This window comes from Geotrypetes seraphini, chromosome 5, assembly GCF_902459505.1.
Source record: "Geotrypetes seraphini chromosome 5, aGeoSer1.1, whole genome shotgun sequence".
NCBI classification, from domain to species: Eukaryota; Metazoa; Chordata; class Amphibia; order Gymnophiona; family Dermophiidae; genus Geotrypetes; species Geotrypetes seraphini.
In genome coordinates this window covers 99,986,844-99,999,866 of record NC_047088.1, presented here as the reverse complement: position 1 = coordinate 99,999,866, position 13,023 = coordinate 99,986,844, and the positions used below count along the sequence as shown (strand labels likewise).

The 13,023-nt window shown below is 43.7% G+C and overlaps 2 protein-coding genes across 6 annotated transcripts in view; one reads left to right on the top strand and one right to left on the bottom strand.

The window, feature by feature from the left end:
• The window catches only part of TRIM72 (tripartite motif containing 72), a 29,832-nt gene extending 20,062 nt beyond the window's left edge, over positions 1-9,770 (top strand). The window contains exons 6-7 of the mRNA XM_033946416.1: positions 5,023-5,141; positions 8,704-9,770. Of these exons, the coding sequence (XP_033802307.1) occupies positions 5,023-5,141; positions 8,704-9,263 (679 nt within the window). The 3' untranslated portion in view covers positions 9,264-9,770. The remainder of the gene's footprint in view (positions 1-5,022; positions 5,142-8,703) is intronic.
• An 88-nt stretch (positions 9,771-9,858) lies between these two features.
• Positions 9,859-13,023, bottom strand: part of CASP14 (caspase 14) — a 92,688-nt gene continuing 89,523 nt past the window's right edge. For all 5 annotated transcript variants that reach the window (XM_033946421.1, XM_033946417.1, XM_033946419.1 and 2 more), the window contains one exon: positions 9,859-12,082. In XM_033946421.1, coding sequence (XP_033802312.1) covers positions 11,957-12,082 — 126 coding nt within the window. In that variant the 3' untranslated portion in view covers positions 9,859-11,956. The remainder of the gene's footprint in view (positions 12,083-13,023) is intronic.

Here is a 13,023-nt window from a genome sequence, read left to right as displayed (position 1 = left end):
GTGCGAAATATAGACAGCAGGTGTAAATTCTGAAAACTGACACATTTCAAATCACTAAATTGAAAATAAAATCACTTTCCTACTTTTGTTATCTGGTGATTTTATTTTTCCATCCGAGGGTAATCAAGGAACTGAAAGTGGTTATAGTTGAACTGCTTCAACTAATAGCCAATCTGTCGATCAAATCAGGAAGGATTCCAGAAGACTGGAAAGTGGCGAATGTTACGCCAATCTTCAAAAAAGGTTTGAGGGGAAATCCGGGAAACTACAGACCTGCGAGTCTGACCTCGGTACCGGGAAAGATGGTAAAGGTGCTGATAAAGGACCGCATCATTGATCACCTTGACGGACTCAATCTGATAAGGACCAGCCAGCACGGCTTTAATAAAGGAAGATCTTGCTTGACAAACTTACTGCACTTTTTCGAGGGAGTAAACAGGCAGATAGACAAGGGTGACCCAGTCAACATTGTATATCTGGATTTTCAAAAGGCGTTCAACAAGGTCCCGCATGAATGACTGCTTCAAAAAATTGCAAGCCAAGGAATAGAAACCTGAAACTGCCAGTTGTTAACCACTCTACTGAATCATTCATGCCATACGGTTTATATGAGCGCAGATTGTAGATCCAAAATTGTTCTTTGGACAGTAAAAAAGTTTTCTTATCCCTGCCAAAATCCAAGGAGATCTGATCATTGATAGAGCAGCACATGTGATCAAAAGTATGTTCCTTGTCTGTGCTGTGGGCCACCATAGGCACATTTTGATTTCTTGTTTAAAGGCAGCTGCAATGTTCTGTCATCCTTACCCTCACTGACCGTACTGTGCTGCCTACATACAATTGACCACACGGACAATATACAACATATACCACATAAGTGGAATCACAAGTAGTAGATTTCCTTAGTGTGTACTCTCGTTTGGTCTGTGAATGAATCTAAATTTTTCCCACTATAGTATTGTTACAGCAAGAACAATGACCACAAGTGCTGTGTCCTTCTGAATGTGTGAAATTGTCACTGAATTTCGATCTTACCAGTTTATCTGCTAAATTTTTGCCCCTAGTGAAGGCAATGCAAGGATGTTCCTGAAAGATAGGATGTAATTGTAACACTTCCCAGTGCTTGTGTATACTTTTCATTCTATTTTGAGCTTGTAATTTGAATGACAGGACACAAACATGCTTGTCCATGTTCTCTTGTGTGGCCTTTCACAATAACAGATCTCTGTTTGCAAACTTAGCCCATAAAAAAGCTTTAAGAATGATCCAGTTGGGGTAACTCCTTGCCAATAGTTTTGAGGTGAACAGTTTTGATTCCCTATAAAATTCCTCTATAGATGTACTTATTCTCAAAAAGTGACCTATTGGTAAGGCTTTTTTTAAACTGTAAGGATGGCAACTGGTGTATTGTAAGTAATTGTTCTTCTCTGTATTTTTATGATGGACTTTTATAATAAGGCTTTGCTCATATTTGACAACTGTGTCCAAAAAAGTGATCTTCTCAAAATCCCAAGTATGCGTGAATTGTATATGCTTGTCCAGAATATTTAACCAGACAAGAAAATCCTGGAGGTCCTCTAAGGACCCTGCCCAAATCAAAAAAACATCATCAATAAAACGAGTCCACATTCTAACCTGATGATAAAAAGAAGAGGGGTACAAAAACTGTTCCTCAAACAAGCTCATATACAAATTGCAATGCTAGGGGCTGCCACCTTACTTAAGGCGATCCTTTGATATTGTTGGTAAAATGTGTCTTTAAATTGGAAATAGTTCTTATAAAGAACTAAATTGGTGAGGGTCATAATAAATTCTGTAGGGACTCTATCTGTGTCACTCCTTTGGCGGAAGGTTTGATCACAATCTGTATTGCACGAGCCTGAAATATCTAATATAATAAAGAGCTAGCCGCGCATGCGCACTCCTATTTGCGTGTTCCGTGCGTGTAGGTCTGTGGCCGAAGGAGTGCGCATGCGCGCTAATACGTCACCAGCCTATCGCCTCCACAAGCCGGACCGCAGCCAGATGACCATCTCCGTTCCTCCTTTGCCACCCACCCCCTTCTCTTCCCGCGGGCCCGAATGGCGATTCCAGCAGCGTGTGCAACAGTCTTCACACAATGCTTCGGACCCTTCTACTGCCCTGATTTGCTCTGCCGCGTCTCTGATGATGTCATCAGGGACGTGCCAGAGTAAATCAGGGCACTAGAAGGGCCCGAAGCAGCGTGTGGAGACTGATGCAAGCGCTGCTGGAATCACCACCTTTGTAGTCCGGACCACGGGAAGGGGGGGGGGGGGTAGAGGAAACGCTAATGCTGCTGCACAGGGAACTGGTGGGGGGGAGGAGGGAAATAGAGGGGGAGGGAATGCTGCTTTGGAAAGACAGAGAGAGGAAGGGAAACACAAAGAAAATAAGAAAGACACAGGGGCAGGTGCACAGGGAACTGGTGTGGGGGGAGGGAAATGGAATGCTGCTTTGGACAGACAGCAGAGGGAGGAAGGGAGACAGAAAGAAAAGAAGAAAGACACAGGGGCAGGGAGATACACAGAAAGACAGACAGGCAAAGGGGGCCAGGGATAGAGACAGACAGAAAGGACAGCGGGAGCCGCGTCAGGAGGGGTGCGGGATGCGGCAGTGGGAACTTTTCCAATGGGTGCAACTGGGCGGCTGTCGGGAACCTCTGATCAGGGGCAGAGCAAGGTAAGAGTATCATAGGGATAAGAAGGAGGAGGGGGGATAAAAAAGGAAGGGATGCCTACTGCTGGACAGGGGGAGAAGGCAAGAGATGCTGATGGACAGGGGAGGTGAAGAAAAAGGAACGGAGGACTAATGTTGGACAGGGGGAGAAGGAAAGAGGTGCTGCTGGACAGGGGGGAGGTAAAACAAAGGGAGAAGGGCTGCTGCTGCATAAGGAGAGCAGTGAAGGGGTGGTGGTGGACACAGTGGAGGTAAAAGGAAGGGAAAATGGACAGAGGGAGCAGGCAAGGGGTGGTGATGGACAGCCAAGGAAAAAGAAAAGTAGAAAGAAAGAAAGCGGCTAAGGAGAGAAAGAAAGACAGACACACACACATATGTTCTAGCACCCGTTAATGTAAGGGGTTAAAGACTAGTGTTACTATATAAAGCAACCACACCAAAGAAACGAGAATATCTGTGAACTGATATTAGTTAGCTCCTGTACTTTACAGATGAAATGAGTAGTGTCTTTTGTATAAGAACGAGCCTGTACCACGAAGGGTTGCTAAAAATGGTCAGAGAGAAGGTCTGGGCCAACCATTCACTGCTTGGCTGGCCCGGACCTTCTCTCTGACGTCAGAATTGACATCAGGGGAAGGCTTGTGGGCTGGCGGCATGCAATCGCTGCACACACATGCTCCTTCCCTTCCTGGAGTTGCAGCAAGCAGCAGCAGACTGGGGGTTGGAGGAATCAGTGGCGAATAGGCAGGCTTTGGCGCAGCAGGGATGGAGGGAGGGAGGCAAGCAGGCTCCGGCAAGGCAGGGAAGGAGGGAGGCAGGCAGGCTTCGGCAAGGCAGGCAGGCTTTGTCAAAGGAGGGAGGTGTTGGCAAGGCAGGGAGGGAGGGAGGCAGACTTCGGCATGGCAGGGAGGGAAGCAGGCAGGCGGGCAGGCTTCGGCATGGTAGGGAGGGAGGCAGGCTTCAATGTGACAGAGAAGTGGGCATAAACTTGGGACATAGGAAGGAGGGAGAGAGGGAGGAAGGGGGCACTAACTTGGGACATAGGGACAATTGTTGGGCCTGAGTGTGTGAGTGAGATAGTGCACATAGGGAAAAAGAAGAAAATTGGGCATAGAGAGGAGTGAGGTAGAGATGCATGCGGAATAGGATGAGAGGGAGAAATGTTGGATATGGTGTTGGAGAGGGAACAGATAGATTGAAGGGGATGCAAGGGGGAGGAATATTGGGCATAGTGATGGAGGGAGAGATGTGGCAGTGTTGGAGAGGGGTGATAGGAGAAATGGGCATGGGGCTGGTGGGTCGTGGTGAAAAATGATCTGGGGGACAAGAGAGGAAGAAAAGTTGGACTCATGGAGGGACAGAGATGTTGGTTGGGGAATGGAATGAGGTCTGGAGGAGAGGAAGCATGCAGGAGGAAGAAAAAAAGATTGGATGCACAGTCAGAAGGAAGTGCAACCAGACTCATGAAATCACCAAAGGTAGGAAAAATGATTTTATTTTCAATTTAGTGATCAAAATGTGTCAGTTTTGATAATTTATATCTGCTGTCTATATTTTGCACTATATGTCTATTTTTCTATAGTTGTTACTGAGGTGACATTGTATATTTTAAATTCATCTGCCTTAACATCTTTTAACCTCCTCCCACAAATATAAATGATAATTAACATTTTCTCTGCATACAGTGTGCTTTGTGTTTTTTTAATTTTGTGGTTACCATTATGTATTAATAAGATATTGTATGTATATGAAAAATGGATGGAAGAAATTGCATTACAATTAGTATTATTATCATGGGGGTGGAGTCAGGGGCTGAGTTTGGCTGGGTGTACTCGGTTGGTATTTGTTAGGCTTAGGGAGTACTTGGCTTGAAAAGGTTGAGAAACACTGCCCTAGACAGTAAGGCTGAAGATATTTAAGGGGCATTGTTCTCAACCCACAGCAGCAGGGGAGTCATGGTCAATGTTTAAGTGTGGCACCTAGATACCAAATTCAAGGTCCATAAGAGCAAGTTTCTGGGTGGAGCATTTTTGCATGAACCCCCTTCCAGGTAATAGCTACTGCAAAAAGAAAAAACAAACAACCTAATACAGGAATTCAAGAGGAAATGGGACACAAATAGAAGATCCTTCATAGTAGGAAAATGAAGGTAAACACAACACAAAATAGTAGAACAGGACAGAAACAAGGTGGCTGGCTATATCTCTCATTATTGCTTATCTGTATGCAAACATTCATGGCACATTGCTTTTAGTAAGCACTCAGGGACAAGGATTCTTTATTTATGTATATATCTCTATATATTTTTCTCCCTCACCTCTCTAGGCTGAACAAGATTCTTTGCGAGTCCCCTCCTATAGGACGTCTGGATATCCACCTGCCAGTCATTTCAGATGAGTTTAAATTCCAGGTGTGGAGGAAGATGTTCCGTTCCCTGATGCCACGTAAGTATGGGATAGAGGAAAAGGGTGCAGGGGTGTGGCAATTCCCAAAAGCTATTGCAGGGTCAGATCATGGGGAGAGCCTAGGTGGGGAAAGGGAACCAGAGCACCAGTTCTGCTAGAGCTGGGAAACACATAGGATTGGAGATCTCTTCCTTTAGACCAGTTTTTCACTTGCTTGTCCTCCCCCTTCCCCCAGCATTCACTTTCCTGACTTGTCATCCTTCCCTCAGCACTCATTCCCTTTCACAGTGCCCCCCCCAGATTTTTCCTGCTTGTCTTCCTCCTAGCATTCTCTACTTGTGGCTTCCTCCCCCAGCATACACCCACTCGGCTTCCTCACACCCTCCCACTAGCATGTAATACCATTTCTTATATTCTGTTGAGTTTTATTGATATTTAGTAAACACAAGTTGCCTAATGCCTATTATGAGTAGTATATCAAATAAATTATGAATTTATTCCCCTCTTCTTGCATATAAATTCTCAAAGTTCAATCTTTCCTCTCACTCCTCCCCATTCATCTCTTCACTTTTTTGGTAGTTCTCTCTTTCGCTTCTTTCTACAGCTAGAGTCCAGGGAACACAGAGCTAGGGCTGTCTGTAGCCTCTCTCTTCTGGCCATGTTCTCTTTTGAGTGGAGAGAAAGGAAGCTGCAGACGAAGCCTCTATTCCATCCTCATCCTTCTTGATCTATCCACAGCTTTCAACATGGTAAATCACCACCTACTCATTGATATGCTGTCCTTGCTTGGATTTCAGGGTTCTATTATCTCATGGTTTTCTTCCTCTCTTTCCCATTGCACTTTTAGCATATGCTGCGATGGATCCTCCTCCACTGCCATCCCGCTGTTGGTTGGTGTAATTAGGGCTCTGTCCTGGGACCACTTCTTTTTCCATCTACACTTCTTCCCTTAGTGCTCTAATATCACATCTATGTTGACGACTCACAGATCTCTCTCTATACACCTGAAATCTCAACATACATTCAATCCTGGGTTTCCACCTGCTTCTCTGACATTGCTACCTGGATATCTCACCGACATCTAAAATTAAACATGGCCAAGACTAAGCTACTTATCTTTCCACATAAACCCGTCTCTCCTCTTCCCCCATTCTCTATTTCTATGAACACCCTCATCCTCCCTGTCTCATTAGCTTGCAACCTTAGGGTAATCGTCGACTCATCTCTCTCCTTCTCTTCACATATCCAACAGACTGCCAAAACTTGTTTCTTTCTCTACAATATTGCTAAAATCAGACCCTTCCTTTCTGAGCGCACTGCTAAGACCCTCATCACCTCTCATCTAGACTACTGCAACCTACTTCTCATTGGCCTTCTGCTAAACCATCTCGCTCCCCTTCAATCTGTTCAGAACTCTGCTGCATGCCTTATATTGTGCCAATATCACTATGCCCACATTACCCCTCTCCTAGTCACTTCATTTGTTCCTTATCTGTTTCCACATACAATTCAAACTCCTCTTAATGATCTACAAATGTATTTGCTCTGCAGCAACTCAGTATCCCTCCTCTCCTCCCACCCCCGGCACTCCGCTCATTGGGTAAGCCTCGCTTATCTGCACCCTTCTGTTCTACATCTAACTCCAGACTTTGTCCCTTCTACTTTGCTGCATTGTATGCCTGGAACAAACTGCCTGACTTGGTACGTCAAGCTCAATCTCTGGCAGTATTTAAATCCACACTCAAAAGTCCCCTCAGAAGCTGCTTTTAATTCCAAACTCCAACCCACCTGTTGAGCACTAATATCTGTCTTATTATTCCTTCTGTAATTCTCCCATTCACGTTCTTGTCCAGTTTATCTGTTTTGACTAGACTGTAAGCTCTTTTGAGCAGGGACTTCTATGGTTTTGATGTATAGTGCTGTGCATTTCTAGTATAGAAAAGATAAGTAGTAATAGTAGAAGCAGTTCTTTCTTCCTACCTTTCATCAAAACTGCAATGGTATTAATATCTGCTATTTGTACAATCTTTAACATAGCTAGTGGCCAGCAATACAGAAAAAAAACAAACAAACCCCCAAACCAAAATACCCTGGTTTTTATGTTGCTTGTTATGACTGGTGTCAGGAGCCAGACTGGTTAGATATAAACCAGCCAAGCCTGCTGGATGCCAGTCATCGGCACCCCTACCTGCTACTTCCATATAACCTAGACTGCTTAATTGTGTCCTGATTTTAGCCCCTGGTATGCTTGCAGATAGTGTTTTCCCCCACAAAATACATTTCCATGATGTAAGTACACTTCTCCCTCCAAATCTGCGGTTTCAGTATCCACGGGTTCGGTTATTTGTGCGCAGGCTGTGCGCGAGGGAGACCTGGCGTTAAGAGCAGTCGCTTGTGGAGTGGGAGGGGTTGCAGCGATGCGATGGGAGTTGGCGGTGGGCTTCTCTCTCTCCCCTGCTCTATAGATGGGGCCAGGGTTAAGGAGAGACCCGGGCAGGTGGGGGATGGAGGCGAATAACTTTCTCATAGGTTATTCGCGGTTTTATAATATTCTTGAAGGTTTTTAACAGAAAACTGCAAATAACCTATGAGAAAGTTATTTGTCGTTTTTCCGTATTCGCAGCTATGTTCCGCCTGTAACCACCGCAAATATGGAGGGAGGAGTGTAATTACTGTACTGATCTACCTGTACTAGCAACTCTGTTGAATGTCCGTGTCAAACTGTCCATTGTAACTTCCTGGGTAGCTGACCCAGCCTCTTCTAATGTAATCCAACCTTGAACTGAATAGGTAAAGGTGGAATAGAAAACCTGATTAACATACACATGCATGTACAGTATGTGCCTTATATACATATGTTGAGCATTCCACAGTTCAATTTTTATACAAAGAAAATCTAGTTTTTGTATAGAAATGTCTATGAAAATTACCCTTATAAATTGTATATGTTATAAACGTTCCCTGCAGATTAAGAATCAATACCTATTTTGTTTTGATTTGGGCTGCTCTTTGCTGGTCCCTAGCTACTGACCCAGCTTATTATTTATAAAATTAATTGGAACAATAACCCATCAGGTTCCAACCTTCTTCCCCATGCTATCTATGGACCATTTAGTTCCTGCTCTTCTGAAAAGAGGAATAGAATGTCAAAGGGCAAAAACCAAGACTGGCTGAACTTGTTCTAATGATCTGAAATTATCCAACAATCAGATTTTCAGGATAGTCGTATTAACAATGAATATGCATTAACTAAGTTTGGATATAGAGTTTCCAGTGTGTGCAGTTTATCATGTACATTTTTATAGTGGATTTCTTGAAAACCAAACTGACTATAGAGTCCTTAAGACAGGTTTGGGATCTTGGATATAAGCTTAAAAGAAAAACCCAACAAAAACCCCAAACCACAGATTATCTATTAAATTCAATTGTTCATTACATCTTTGGAACTCACTGCAGTTTCTGTAAGAGCAGTTGCAGCTACATGCCACATAGATACATAGAAACACAAAACCAGGCCTAGACCTACTTGTTCCTAATAATCACATGCTATTAGATTACCCTTATAGCCCCTCCATTCATTTTTCATTTGTGTACTCCTCAGCTCTGGAAAGCTTAACCCTCGATCCAGACACAGCCCATCAGAATCTGCTGATCTCAGAGGATAGAAAATCAGTGGAATGTGTGGACCGCAAGCAGCCCGTGTCACCAGAAGACCCAGGACGCTTTGACAAGGCCAACTGTGTGGTGACAAGGGAAGGGTTTTCTTCTGGTGAACACTACTGGGAGGTAGAGGTGGAAGACAAGCCCCGCTGGAGCATAGGTGTGATTTCTGAGTCTGTCAACCACAAGGGAAAGCTTCATGTTTGCCCCTCCAATGGATTCTGGCTGCTAGGATGCAAGGATGGGAAGGTATATGAAGTACATGCAGAGGAAAAAGAGCCACGGCTTCTACGTATGGAATCCAAGCCAGCTAAGGTGGGTATCTATCTGAGCTTCAGTGATGGTGTAGTGTCTTTCTACAATGCAGATGATGAGGACTGTATGATCCTACTCTACACCTTTCACGAGAAGTTTGCTGGCAAAGTATATCCATTCTTTGATGTGTGCTGGCATGACAAGGGCAAAAACTGCCAACCCCTGAAGATCTACTATCCAGCATGAGAACACCAATAGTCTAATACTTGTACTGGACAAGCCCTTCAAATCTACTGTCCCCACATTTAAATACTGAAATTATCTTAGATTTTCTCCATCAATATTCCTGTTATTTCTATCTTTTGATCCCTCTCTTTCCATTTCATTCCCTCAACAAGTCAGCTGTCAAACTCACTTTACAAAAATGAGTTTTAAAATAGGTACGAAACCAACATTTCTTGCCTATATAAGACAACAGAGGGATGTAAGAATGGACACTTGTCTTTTGCAGCTGAAATTGAGCAACTTGAGATAGTGTTTTGAAGGAAATAACTGCTAACATTAAGACTCCTCTTAAAAATTGCCACCACCCATTTTATATCCCAAATAAATGACCAAACAGATACAGACCAGATATTTCAGACTATCACCATTGCTACTTTGAGGATTTTGAGAGGGATGAATAGGAATTGTAAACATGTCAGATTGTATATGTGATGTCATGTTCTATGTATTCAATAAAGCTGCTCTGTACTTCATAGCTTGTTTCAATGAATGTAACTGCAATATCACAAAACAGAATGGATACAACAGTATAAAACTGCTTGACACACTAAGTAATTATTCTGCAAAATAATTATTTTAATTAGAGCCAGGCAAGGTAACCCTCTCCATTTTTGAACTGCAAAATCCAGCCAACAGTCCACAGAAACCTTTATATAACCACAAAAGAAGGGAAAAAAAAAGCACAACACTTTGTGGCAGTAATGGGATTAGAAATAGAAACCACATTTCTTATGTAGGCTTTCACAAGGCCATGGTTTATTTTAGCATAGCCCTCTCCTCTTCTACCCCAGAAAGAAAAGGAAAAAAGCAGGTTGTCAATCCCTTCTCCTCAGAAGTCCTGCAAGAAGCTTCATTTGCATACCTCTTTGCTCCTCCTCCCTTATCTCTGGGCTGTCCTTCAACTCCTCAGTGCAAAACAAAGCAGTCAACCCTAGAGAGGAAACATGTCTGATCTACTCACATCATTAAACAACCTGTGCACAGTTGGGTCCTCACCAAGGTCCAGAGCTTCCCCCAGATCTGGGACCTGCATTCCCAGAGATGCAGCAGCATCACCCACCATGGAGGACCCTGACTTGGAGAATAAAGGCATCAAAAGAGAATCATCATCCGATTTGTTCTCTGTGCCCGATCTGTGCATGGCATTATTGCTGGGGACTCGTGTTGTTGGTGGTGGGGAACCCCTGGAGTTAGCAGGGCCACAATTCCAGAAGGTTTTATGTAACCTTTGTTAATTAGATAGGCCTGAAACATCATATTTATAAACTCAGGAGGGAATCCCTGCCCTAGAGGTGCAGATGACTCCTGCGGCCCGCTTAGTTTCATTCCGGGATTTTCCAATCGAACACTGGTTGCATTTCGCCAGGGATTCACTTGCACTGCTCCCTGGCTTAAATTTGGTCTTTTGACCCTTTCCTCAGACCAATTAGGTACCAGTACCCCCCTCGATGGTACAGAGGGACATAAGCTGAAGAATTCCCCCCCCCTCACATGCTGCATGTCATATGGAACACTGAGGCTCCTCGGACTGCCATCCACCGCAAATGGGGCATGAATCTGAAGTATCCGGACCTCAGCAATCCATTCCACCAATTTTTAAGCAAAAACAAGGTGTTTTGAGAGACAGCTTTTAAATTCAAATTGAGAAATCCAAGATGGCTGTGGCAGCAGCGATTTTAGTTCCAAAAATGGCCTGGGCAAGCTACACAGAAAAATTTAAAAAATAGCGATTTTGGGATTTTTGAGGTAGTTTACAATCTCAGCTGCCTTCACATCTCAGGCTAATCCTAGAACAAAAAAAAAATCAATTTCAAGGACCCCCTCTCCCAAATTGATCTGCCAGGCTGTAAGTCTGTTACTCACTGTGCCTTGCTGTGTGCTAGGAGATGCAAGATGGAAGCTGTAACAGCTTACAGGGAGAAACTGCTTCAACAAGCCTGGAAACCAGACTGCTTGTATCTTCAGACTGCCTCTTGGGCCCAATGCACTGGCCGGAGACCTCCATCCCCACCAGATCACGTGCATGTTTAACGGGGGGAGGAATGCCATGGAGCCACGCATGCGGACAAACCCACTAGCGGACAAACCTGGGGCAAGCTTTGCGCCCATGGGAATGGTCCCAGACCTCCTGAACAGTTAGTATAGGCTGTCCAAGCAACTGCACTGCAAAGTATTATGCCCCTTGCGCTCACCCAGACAGAATTATCCCAGAAAGGGGATTCTCTGCAGCACTGAAAAAACTTTGCAAACGGATTAGCAAAAAAAAGAGACTGAATTTAGAAAAAAAATTAACACGAGCAGAAAATACAAGCTCTTATTGTCTCATTTGTAGGAAGACAACTGAGGAGTTGAAGGACAGCCCAGAGATAAGGGAGGAGGAGCAAAAAGGTATGCAAATGAAGTTTCCTACAAGACTTTTCTTGAGAAGGAATTGACTACCCAACAGGTTCATGAATAGAGTGTTGTTGTACTAGAATGAGTTATAGTGGTTTCCCGTACCCTTCAAAATTTAAAAGGGAAAGGAGGTCGGACTCCTTTCTGTGAGGAGGGAAACAGAGGTATAAAGGAAACTTTAATGTAAAAAAATAAAAAGGAGAAGTGGAATAAGGAGGTGAAGAGGGCTAAAGAGGAGGAAAGGGTTACATGGGGAAGAATTAAGCAGCCATGCCTGAGGGCTTCAGGTAGAGCAGTTTTCGCAGAGTATACTGCACCAGTGGGGTACTCTTGTACTGCTGTTGATTCCTGGTTGGGATGTTAATACCAGACACTTCCTGGATCACCTACCAAGCATCAAAAGGAAAAAAAACCAACATTAAATATTAATTAAATTAACAATGTATTTAAGCAAACCTCACAAAACAAAAAATAAAAAAGCAAACAAAAAAACACACCCAAAAATACAAAAATGGCTATTTAGGAATTTAATTCTTCTATTGCCCTCACCCATTCTTGAAAAACTGTGAGTAACAAAAGATTAGGTTCTTTTGCTAATCTTCTTTCTTGTAAATCCACACTTTATTCCGGGACCAGTGGGTTATTTCCATCTACCCGCCAGGATTTGTAGGAAGCCTCCATCTCATCAGTCAACATGCTCCTCTGCTCAGTCAGTCAGTCTTAAAGCAGCCAGGAATATCTGTAGAGGATAATTATATTCCCCCTCCTTTCTGCACTCTCCTGTACTTAAGTTGCTGTATAGTATTTGAACTGTCTAAAATGTACTTAAGTTAAGAACATAAGAATTGCCACTGCCGAGTCAGACCAGTGGTCCATCATGCCCAGCAGTCCACTCACGCAGCGGCCCTCTGGTCTAAGACCAGCACCCTGAGTCTAGCCCTACCAGCGCACGTTCTTGTTCAGCAGAAACTTGTCTAACTTCGTCTTGAATGCTGTATAGTGTTGGCCTGTCCAAAATGTCACCCATTCTGAGCTACTGGGAGGACGGGATAGAAATCGAAATGAGAGAAAGAGAGAGAGAAAAACTCCCTAGTAAGCAAATCAATTCTGCTCATATAAACAAATGCAACAACAGCAACAATGAAAAATGAAATAATAGGTTATGAAACTTTGGAAACCTGAATGACAAAACAGTGCTATACGGGAGACAAAGTCTGCACTGTCAGAAGGGGGCGCCTAAACTGAAGCGGACTGGAATTTGCATTGCAATCGGACCCTGTTTGAGAAGGCGAGAATGACAAGGTAGCCAGAGTCCCTGATCCTGCTG